Source organism: Olea europaea, unplaced genomic scaffold (assembly GCF_002742605.1).
Source record: "Olea europaea var. sylvestris unplaced genomic scaffold, O_europaea_v1 scaffold227, whole genome shotgun sequence".
NCBI classification, from domain to species: domain Eukaryota; kingdom Viridiplantae; phylum Streptophyta; class Magnoliopsida; order Lamiales; family Oleaceae; genus Olea; species Olea europaea.
Genome location: NW_019240764.1, coordinates 102,497 through 113,683, shown reverse-complemented (window position 1 = coordinate 113,683; position 11,187 = coordinate 102,497). Strand labels below are relative to the sequence as shown.

The 11,187-nt window shown below is 36.6% G+C and overlaps 2 protein-coding genes and 1 long non-coding RNA gene across 3 annotated transcripts; 1 reads left to right on the top strand and 2 right to left on the bottom strand.

Annotated features, from left to right (window-relative positions):
* Positions 1–3,838: 3,838 nt before the first annotated feature.
* Positions 3,839–5,362, top strand: LOC111381238. The gene is made up of 2 exons (XR_002700297.1): positions 3,839–4,058; positions 4,694–5,362. It is a non-coding gene; the product is annotated as an uncharacterized LOC111381238 (long non-coding RNA).
* A 150-nt stretch (positions 5,363–5,512) lies between these two features.
* On the bottom strand, positions 5,513–7,930 carry LOC111381237. Its single transcript, XM_023004990.1, has 2 exons — positions 7,519–7,930; positions 5,513–5,976 (listed from the first exon to the last, which is right to left on the bottom strand). Exons 1-2 carry the CDS (start codon positions 7,714–7,716, stop codon positions 5,719–5,721), a joined length of 456 nt encoding a protein of 151 aa, XP_022860758.1. The 5' UTR covers positions 7,717–7,930; the 3' UTR covers positions 5,513–5,718.
* A 1,862-nt stretch (positions 7,931–9,792) lies between these two features.
* LOC111381227 (protein FAR1-RELATED SEQUENCE 12-like) lies at positions 9,793–10,692 on the bottom strand. The gene is made up of 2 exons (XM_023004984.1): positions 10,086–10,692; positions 9,793–9,971 (listed from the first exon to the last, which is right to left on the bottom strand). The coding sequence occupies exons 1-2, from the start codon at positions 10,690–10,692 to the stop codon at positions 9,793–9,795; spliced, it is 786 nt and encodes a 261-aa protein (XP_022860752.1).
* Positions 10,693–11,187: the final 495 nt, after the last annotated feature.

Sequence of the window (11,187 nt, the reverse complement as noted above, 5' to 3'; positions counted from 1 at the left end):
TATACATAACACGACTGAACTCGTTGGTTCACAAAAAAACTCCAGTCCACCTCAGTCCATTCCCGTATTTCCATAAATTGTATTGATTATGCCCAAAAAATAATTTGGTAGTTGTAGCACTTTGGGATGTCGATTCCACGGGGAGATGGACGAATTGTTTAAAGGATTTGACAAACTAGGGTTTTCGTGGTGGTGAGAGAAACCTATCAATTTGAATAAAATTTAAATATAAAAGTGTGAGATTAGTGAAGTATCGAAATTCATTATCCCGGATTGGATCAATCAACACCAATCATTCATGTATCTTACTCAAAAATCTAGGTTCCTATAATAAATTCCCACATTAATCTATTGAAATCAGATTCAAAAGCGAGCATATACATAAAGTAGCAAGGAATCACACCAATGAGATTAATTGAAATTGAAATTCAATAGATATTCGATCAAACTGTAGGAAGAGCATGATTAATTTTATGAAAAATATAATAAGAATTAAACCACTTTCAATATCAATTCATGAAGAAAAACCTAGATCAATTTAATTTCACTCATAATTCTAGAATTTAGGCTTCCTAAGAACATATTCCGCTTTGATTTATTGAAATAGGATTCAAGAAACGATTATATACCTCAAGTATAAAATAGTAATCAAATCACATCAATAAATCAATTGAAGTTTAAATCCAACAAATATTTTCTTCATTCAATGGAAAAAACATAATTGAATTCATGAACAATTTAATAAAAGCTAAACAAACTTCAAAAGTATAATAAGATAGAAATCTAAATCCCAAAATTATTCGACAACGAAAAGCACGTCTCATGAATGAAAAGATATTAAAATCCCCAGATCTAATCGAGATCCTTCGTGGCTTCACCAAAATAATTAGCCTTCTATGGAGTTCTTCAGCCCAAGATGATAGAAAAGAGATAGAAGATGATCGAGAGCGTGTTCTGGTCGAATTAGGGCTTAAAACCGAGTGTCAAATTGTTTCCAAAAGAGGTTGAATGGAATAAGGAAGCTTGAAGATTGGGCCAAAAATTGTTCTGTGCAACTGTTTTCAATATTTTTGCCATAACTTTATCTCCCAATGTTCGATTACGAAAGTTTAAAGTGTATTAGAAAGCTAACACAAAGGGCTACAATTTTACTAGAAGTAGTTCTTTCCAAATTCGAACGTTTACTAAGTCAAAAGTGGATCTCAATCTACGGCCGAAAATCTGAAAAATTCTTATGCGGTAGAAATTTGATTTGTGAAAATATTATTTTCATATTTAACTTCTTTTTAACTTTTAATTGCACCCAATGGACTCCTAGATTTCTCAAATCATCATTCCATCGTCGTCTCATCTTTAGATTATTTGCAACTTAGCCCCTGAACTTTCACTTTCTTTCACTTCACTCCTTTTTTCACTTTTTTCTTCTAAATTCCACCGTATTCATCCATTTGCAACCTAAATCAAAATATAAAGGTATTTATTGCGTTTAGGCGTCAATATATCATGCAAATACAAGTATAAATGGATGAAAACATGACAAATTGTGCTATTATCATGTATCGACAAAATGGAACAATTCTTGTGACAACAGACAAAATTCCTTCGTTCCCTTTCTCAAATCCAACTTAATATGAAAATCCTTCAACCGTTATCTCCTCATCTTCCTAAATCTATGTGAAATATCCAATTCCTCGAGAAAGAGAAGATCAAGCAGAGGTGCCTTACTTTACTACGGTACAAGATTATGAAAAAAGCCACCCCACCACAGTAGGCGGGCTGCTGTCCTCTTCTTTCCTTGCTACAGGATTATTGAGGCATCAAGGAAAAGCTTTTGAATCTTTAGTGTTGAATATGTTGATAATCTACACAAATCATTCAAAAAACGTAACTCAAGAACTGGTTCTCCACCCAACTGGCATATTGCTGTTTTACGTTAACTACATTGAACAACTACAATTATTTCGCGTTTATTTGCAGTAGACACATTTTAAGAAGACAAAATTTGTGATTGACATGGCATTTACAGGTAATATTAGGCAAAGGACGCACACTATATATTAACTGTTCAAGTTAAAGGACAGCGACAATGGTAGTACAGTACATTAGTAATGGTGATGTCTAGGAAAAGAGGGGTCAGGAATTGCCATTTAATTTCATTCCATTTCCGCGTTGCCAGCTAAATGTTAAAGTGACACTTTTATCCGCACTATTTTGAAATTACCACAATTAAACTGTCTTCAGTTTTATTCAAAAATAGATAGTAACCCTGATTTTGGAATATAAAAAGAAAATGACAAGTCATTTTTCAGGCAATTGGATTCATTAGAACATCAAGAGTGGCTCGCATTTTTTGTATTAAATCTAGCCGTATCACAAATGCACTTTTTAAAAATAATTTGCTATTGAATTTAAAGAAGTACATTTTACCATTATAACAGATGGGGATCTTTAAAATTTCCGCTGCACACGCTAATAGAGGTTAACTGAAATTGGCTTGTTTCAAAGTAATTAAAAAACACAATTCGATAGGATGAATTATAGCTTTCTTCCCCTAGTTAAAACCTTGGGAGTATATTTAACAATGGGTAATATTAAATTAACATGAAAAGATTTGCAGGTCGGTAAATGACTTCAAGGGAGTAAGACATTACATGTCAAAAAGACAAAAAATAAAGAAGAAGAAAACAAATATTTTTGAGGAAAGGAAGCATGTACACTAGAAGTAATTTCATTGTGGATTTTTAAAGAAATTAGCAATGCCGACAGTTGAGATGGAATCATTTCCTTGACACTGATAAAAATAGGAAAGTAAATTCAATCATTTATAATATATATATATATATACTCCTCTACATAACAATACTGCCCACTATTCCTCTTTTTTCTCACAATGGATCATACTGTTATAGATGTCAACCCTAGTGCTACTAAAGAAGTTGTATTGAGAAATGGAGAAGGAGAAGTAGTTGAAGTTGTTGCTGTACATAATGGTGAAAAAGGAGATGCTAGTGCAGTAGATAGTGAATAAGGAAACTCTGGTGCTATAGATGGTGAAGGAGGAGAAACCTGTGCGGTAGATGGCGGAGGAGGAAAAGCTGGTGAAGCGCTGCCCATTGTTGCCGCTGAAAGTAACATTGTTTTTAATTTGTTCCTTGCAATATATTCATAGGTAGATGCCCTACGAAATGGGAGACTGCGTGTGAATGAAAAACTCTCGGATTGGGACATATACGAGAGCTTTATGATATCTTATGAAACGGGTGAAAACATGTTAAAGCTGATGAGCTATTGCAAAATACTGATTTAAAAACTCGGCTTCAAAGTTTCCCACATTCAAATCAGGATTCAGGATTATTGAGGAATTAAGGAAAAGCTTTTGAAGCTTTAGTATTGAATATGTCGATAATCTATACAAATCGTTCAAAAAATGTAACTCAAGAACAGGTTCTCCACCCAACTGGCATATTGCTGTTTCACCAATTTAACTGAACTGAAGAACTATGATTATTTTGCGTTTATCTGCCGTAGACACATTTTAAAAAGACAAAAATTGTAGATGACATGGCAGTTTTAGGTAGTACTAGGCAAAAAATGAATGGTATATATTATCTATCCAAGTTAAAGGACAACCGTAATGCTAGTACTGTACTAGTAAGGGTGGGGTCTAGGAGAATGGGGTCGGGCATTGCCATTTCATTCGTTACATTTCCACATGGACCGTGCTATGATGACCGAATGCGTTGACAGATTCCTTGACATTCTGGCATGGAACGTGAAATAAAAAATAAAAAAAATAAGAAAAGGAAAAACGATATCAGACGGAATTGACTTAAAGCAAACAAGACCGGACTCGGCCCAATTTGTCAAACCTCATATTCACTACCCTTCCCGTTTCTTCCCATTTCTCCCAAGACAAAATCAATTTCTTCCAAACAAGATCCTCCGACGCCAGATCTAGCACGGATAAACTCACACCCTCCGAAGCCGGCACAAAAAGAAGGTGTTTTTACCAATCGTTGGTTGCTGCACCAAACCCGTCCTCGTCTTCGTCACTGGAAGTAAGTTCAAATATGTGGGTTTTCGAAGGATTAAGTGTGGCGTTTAATTTTTGGTGATTTCATTTTTGTTTTCTCATTTCGTAATTAGTATCAGTCATTGGGTCGAAGGAAGGTTCTTTCCCTTATTTTTCTCCTACATGGTGTGGTTGTAAACTAAATGAAACACCTTAAATTTGGGGGTTTCATTTTTGTTTTCTCATTTTGTAGTTAGTAGCAGTCGTTGGGTCGAAGGAAGGTTTTTTCCCTTATTTCTCTCCTACATGATGTGGTTGTAAACTAAATGAAATGCCTAAAATTTGCATTGCAGACTCCGAAATGATTCCGTGGCTACATATTTGCATTCTATAATCCGGAAAGAGTCGGTTTTCTTTTTTTTTCTTTTTTCTTTTTTTTTTACATGACTTCGAATTGCTGGAGGAATTTCGTTTAGGAAAAGTTTACCTTCACAAATTGAAAATAGTTTTGTTCCAGTGTCTATTTCTGAACTCAATAAATGTTGAAATTTTGATTTTTCTCATTATGGTGATTGGTGTGATATAGATGTCTGGAATATGTATAAAAAGTAGTATGATTGCTTAAATGGATCTGAGCTCTTATTCCTAAAGTGATTTTGATGTGTCGTGGTTTATTTTCAGCTTACGATGGCAGGAAAGAACCAGGGAGTATGTCATGGTTATAGAGGAAAGGGGCATTTTTTTGCTAACTGTCCAGAAAAACGTCGTTGCCCATGGTGCAAGTATGCATTCGTCAAGTGTTTTGAGGTGGAGAAAAGAAAGCAAAAATAAAGGTAGATTATTCAATATGTGTACTGCAAAATGTGGATATTAGGAGTGGGTCAAACATGGCGAGACTAGCGGCGAATCAAGTGCAGTCAGAGTAACTTCGACGAATTATGTGACGAGCAAAGGAGTTGAAGAACTGTCTTGCACATGTCAATCTCAATGTCGACTATTTGATCAACGTGATGTGGAGATGGCTCTTAACGTTATGATACACAAAGGAAGAGCAGATGCGGATGGAGAGAAGAAATGAAAGGGACAACATCTTGCAGTTCTCAATTTAATGACATTATTCACCTTTGCATTTTCGGCATTAGTAGTTTCATCACTAGTTGCAGTGGTTAACTTGATGACCCTATTCAGTTGTGGATTCTCGGCAGTAGTAGGTCAATCGATATTTAGTAGTTAAGTAAGGTTGTTTTGTAATTGCATCGCCGTATGAGGTTACTCGACGACGTTAGGTCTAGGGGCATCTCTTTTTTGAATTGTAAGTGACCATTCCTAATTGCAAGTGACTGTTTGTAATTGCAGTGGTTAATTTGTGTTTTTCATTCCCTAATTTACCATTAAGATTTTGAAGTCTGATATCTGTGTAACATCCCTTAACAATAGCAAGGTGTTCTCTGTCCATACAATCAACAGAACCACTGCAAACTTTAGACAACCTCATTTGAAAATTCACAAGGAATCTAAACTAAATGTTCACAAGAAGAAGGAAAAAGAGAAATTATGCATCTTATAACTAACCATGTCCCCTTTTCACTCACTTGTATATGCCTAAAGCTAATAATTGTAATTACTGTATCATAAATCTACTTGGTTATTGACTTGTTTCGTTGGTAATCAACAGATACAGAGATGTTAATGTCGGGAGATGGTCTCTATTCAGAAATCGGCTCTGTATCATTCCAGTTACTAGTAACTATAGATGTAGTGTACTGGTACTCTTTAGCGTTCGGCACTAGCAATGGAGACATTGGAACTCGTGGGAAGTTGATTTCTGGTGCCACTTGCGATATTGTTGTTGCTGCTGTCATTGTAGCCGAAAGACTATGGATCAGAGGAGAAACTCTGGATTCAAGATTTTGCTTTCTTTTGGGTGTCTTGTAACCATTTGGCATGAAGCTTCCAATAACAATCTGGCAAAATAAATCAAAATACGCACAAATTTTGCAGTGAATATAGGAAAGTTTCAAGTCTTTCATTTGGATTAACATACACCTGTGCGCAACATTTGAACTAACACAAGTTACAAGAATCTAGGAATATGGTCACATTTATCTGTGTCTGAGGCATTATGTCAATTATTTCCTATAATTTGACTCTTTGATGACAACTAAATGCGGACTGAGAGATGAACAGCAAAACAGAACTATAGTTGCAAGAGCATAAAATAAGGAGTCAAGATTAAGGCATTATCGTTTATGTTTATTGGTTGAATCAATCAGTCGATAGCTACATAGATATCAGACTTCAAAATCTTAATGGTAAATTAGGGAATGAAAATGATAACGATACTGGCATTGCCTGGAATAATGTAATAAACTAACCATTACGAGCTGTGAATATGATAATGATACTAGCATTGCCTGGAATTGTGATTGTTGGGTTGTCTGACACATGGTTTGCTCTAACTCCAGGATTACTTTGGCGTGCCTTGTATTTTTTCCATTTGGGTGCAATGCAACCTGCCTACTTCACAGATTATCAGAACTTTATTTTCTTTGTATTTGAACACGAGAAGTAAGTGCTGCAGTAAAGGTAATGTAACATACCGTAGCTTTATTTGAACTTAATTCCAACGGGGACTTTTTGCAAAGTTTTCTAGGAGCACCCTTTCTCTTCACCCCTTTTGGATCCCGAACGCTAATGCAACCAGTGCCAGTATCCTCTGATGCGATATCATGCGATGCTATACGAGTACTATGACTAGACAAGACATTACTCCCGCAATTGGACTTCGACGCATCCATCCGTTTGCACTGAGATTCAATCCATTCCAATATTGAACCAACTTTTACATCATCATCACAAGTATGTTTGCCAATGTAGCAAATGCTTTAACTATCTTATTGTACATCAACTGTGCTGGGGTACTAACCAACCTGTCATAGTTCATCGCAACCCTCGTGTGGGATCTGATAACATCTCTCCGTCATCTCCGTAAAATGTATCTGCCAACATTTTCCCTCCATTGCGACTCAGTACCGTGATTGCATGCTTCCATAGGATTCCTCGAACTCGAATAAGTGACAGCTGTAAATAACTTCACATTTGTCACTCGATAATGAGACCAAGAATGTTTTTCTGGTACAATGATGATCATGTATGACGTCTTCATGTACCTCATATGTCGTCACTAGAAATCCCTCACTAACAGAGACAAGACCGCAATAAACTTTGCCAACGAACTCCTCCTGAACTTTCTTGAACTTCGAAATTGTGTATACTGCCTGGAATTGTTTCTCCATTTCATACTTAGTTGCGCAAGGTACCATTTGTGAGAACGATTTGAAATCTAAACACATGGTTTGCTCTAACTCTAGGATTACTTTGGCGTGCCTTGTATTTTTTCCATTTGGGTGCAATGCAACCTGCCTACTTCACAGATTATCATAACTTTATTTTCTTTGTATTTGAACACGAGAAGTAAGTGCTGCAGTAAAGGTAATGTAACATACCGTAGCTTTATTTGAACTTAATTCCAACGGGGACTTTTTGCGAAGTTTTCTAGGAGCACCCTTTCTCTTCACCCCTTTTGGATCCCGAACGCTAATGCAACCAGTGCCAGTATCCTCTGATGCGATATCATGCGATGCTATACGAGTACTATGACTAGAAAAGACATTACTCCCGCAATTGGACTTCGACGCATCCATCCGTTTGCACTGAGATTCAATCCATTCCAATATTGAACCAACTTTTACATCATCATCACAAGTATGTTTGCCAATGTAGCAAATGCTTTAACTATCTTATTGTACATCAACTGTGCTGGGGTACTAACCAACCTGTCATAGTTCATCGCAACCCTCGTGTGGGATCTGATAACATCTCTCCGTCATCTCCGTAAAATGTATCTGCCAACATTTTCCCTCCATTGCGACTCAGTACCGTGATTGCATGCTTCCATAGGATTCCTCGAACTCGAATAAGTGACAGCTGTAAATAACTTCACATTTGTCACTCGATAATGAGACCAAGAATGTTTTTCTGGTACAATGATGATCATGTATGACGTCTTCATGTACCTCATATGTCGTCACTAGAAATCCCTCACTAACAGAGACAAGACCGCAATAAACTTTGCCAACGAACTCCTCCTGAACTTTCTTGAACTTCGAAATTGTGTATACTGCCTGGAATTGTTTCTCCATTTCATACTTAGTTGCGCAAGGTACCATTTGTGAGAACGATTTGAAATCTACTTGAAGCTCTTTCTCAACCTTACTTCTCAATGCTCTTTCGTACTGTTCAACGAATTGCTTCAACGATATCTTTGAATGAACATACCTAGCGAAAAATGCATTAATACTTTCACTTCTTTGAGTTGTTGACTTGCCCGCCCAGAAAGTGGTCCTCAAAAAGCAAGGAACCCAATGAGATCTATTATCATAAAGACATGATAACCATTCATTGTCTTGTAAATTATATATTTCTATCATCACTAGCTAATCTTCTTCGAATTCTTGAACAAATTGAGAATCATAAACCAATCCGTATATAGCAGAGAATATCGAAGCTTTGTCAATGTGAAATCCAAATTTTTCTGGCAATTTTTTCAATAAGTGCCAAAAACACCACCTATGCTTTGTATTGGGAAACACGATCTGAATTGCGTTCTGTATTGCCCTATCTTAATCAGTAATTATCCCATTAGGAGCTTGGTCGTTCATGCACTGCAGCCATATTCGAAAAAGTCACACAAATGTGTCAGTATCCTCATTCAATATGAGACCACATCCGAGGAGAGTAGACTGTCTGTAATGGTTCACTCCAACAAAAGGGGCAAATGGCATATCATACTTGTTCGTCAGGTATGTGCTATCAAATGTGACACCGCACCCCTCGTGTGGGATCTGATAACATCTCTCCGTCATCTCCGTAAAATGTATCTGCCAACATTTTCCCTCCATTGCGTATCAGTACCGTGATTGCATGCTTCCATAGGATTCCTCGAACTCGAATAAGTGACAGCTGTAAATAACTTCACATTTGTCACTCGATAATGAGACCAAGAATGTTTTTCTGGTACAATGATGATCATGTATGACGTCTTCATGTACCTCATATGTCGTCACTAGAAATCCCTCACTAACAGAGACAAGACCGCAATAAACTTTGCCAACGAACTCCTCCTGAACTTTCTTGAACTTCAAAATTGTGTATACTGCCTGGAATTGTTTCTCCATTTCATACTTAGTTGCGCAAGGTACCATTTGTGAGAACGATTTGAAATCTACTTGAAGCTCTTTCTCAACCTTACTTCTCAATGCTCTTTCGTACTGTTCAACGAATTGCTTCAACGATATCTTTGAATGAACATACCTAGCGAAAAATGCATTAATACTTTCACTTCTTTGAGTTGTTGACTTGCCCGCCCAGAAAGTGGTCCTCAAAAAGCAAGGAACCCAATGAGATCTATTATCATAAAGACATGATAACCATTCATTGTCTTGTAAATTATATATTTCTATCATCACTAGCTAATATTCTTCGAATTCTTGAACAAATTGAGAATCATGAACCAATCCGTATATAGCAGAGAATATCGAAGCTTTGTCAATGTGAAATCCAAATTTTTCTGGCAATTTTTTCAATAAGTGCCAAAAACACCACCTATGCTTTGTATTGGGAAACACGATCTGGATTGCGTTCTGTATTGCCCTATCTTAATCAGTAATTATCCCATTAGGAGCTTGGTCGTTCATGCACTGCAGCCATATTTGAAAAAGTCACACAAATGTGTCAGTATCCTCATTCAATATGAGACCACATCCGAGGAGAGTGGACTGTCTGTAATGGTTCACTCCAACAAAAGGGGCAAATGGCATATCATACTTGTTCGTCAGGTATGTGCTATCAAATGTGACAACATCGTCAAATTCCATACATGCCTGCTGACTCCTATTATCTGCCCAAAAAATATTTTTCAAACGTGACTCCTCATCCAAATCAATACTGAAGTTGAACCCTGAGCACCGTGCTTGTATAGTCTAAAAGTATGACTGTATTGTTGCGGCATCACCTTCACCAAGTCTTAGCAGCCTAACTTGTTCAACATAATTTCGACGGTCCTTCTCAATGCAGATCATGTTTTCATATCCACCTGCTTCGATAACTATAGAATTGAAACTTTTGTGTAGCAGTATTCCTGCAATGTCATTTACTTCAAGACGACGTTTCACTTGCGCACTTAATTCTCTATTGCATCTATACAATCTAGATTTTGAAGGACTTGTTTTATGGTTGTGGTCCAGGTGCACTGTGTTAATTCCCCATATTCCACAAATATTTGAGCATGTTGTAAGCCTGGCTTTACATCCACTTTGAATGGTAGCATGTAGCTTTAAAGAAAAACTTGTATTACTGATTTTTTTCCCTTCGTGGCTACAAACGTATATAACATATCGCAGAACTCCATCATCGTCCCTTTTCAAATTTCGTTTTCTCACTAGAAAACCCATGTTATATGTATATCTTTTATAAAAATTGAAATTTTCATTTTTGTCCTTAAACTTCATGCCCACCTCAGGCACAGGCATAGTCACAATCACACCATCCCCTTTTGTTCCGTCATCACCTTGTAATTTTGTATTGTCATGATCACTCTCGTCATCGGACTCCACCAACATAACGGCTTCGATATCGTCTAAAATTTCTTTCCCTGTCACAAAAAAATGATTAATGCAACATATTCAGTTTATTTATAACATATACAAATTGGGCTTCTTATAGGTATGTTGTCTACTGGAGCAGTTTCGGTGGAATTAACAAAGTCATCATGTTTTTACTCAACAAATTTCTGTCTATTCCGTTGAAAATAAGCACCATGTATAAGAATTTTCAAATTTCACACAAAATGAATCTGGAGATTTTATCTACACACAACAAAAATAAAAACATGTGGTGCCTAAAAATAGTGTGGCAGGAAATAAGGTCATATTCTACATGAAATAACCTTTTTTTCCCCATTTCAAGAACGTTACAGAGAATGATGATGGTGTCACGCAACATTTACAGTTTCTTTTAGAAATTTTACATACTCTTTTCTGGGAAAAATGGTAGGCAGGACTACTAGAAGGTGATCATTGAGGGGACAACTGAAAATTGTAAGCACACTTTACAGT

Coding starts and splice junctions, on each gene's coding strand:
- LOC111381237 (XM_023004990.1), bottom strand. CDS start 7,716: ATGGATGCGTCGAAGTCCAATTGCGGGAGTAATGTCTTTTCTAGTCAT. Junction 5,977..7,518: donor TAAGTTCAAATAAAGCTACG/GTATGTTACATT, acceptor TTATTTTGCCAG/ATTGTTATTGGAAGCTTCAT.
- LOC111381227 (XM_023004984.1), bottom strand. CDS start 10,692: ATGTTGGTGGAGTCCGATGACGAGAGTGATCATGACAATACAAAATTA. Junction 9,972..10,085: donor GCTGCTAAGACTTGGTGAAG/GTGATGCCGCAA, acceptor TTTTTTGGGCAG/ATAATAGGAGTCAGCAGGCA.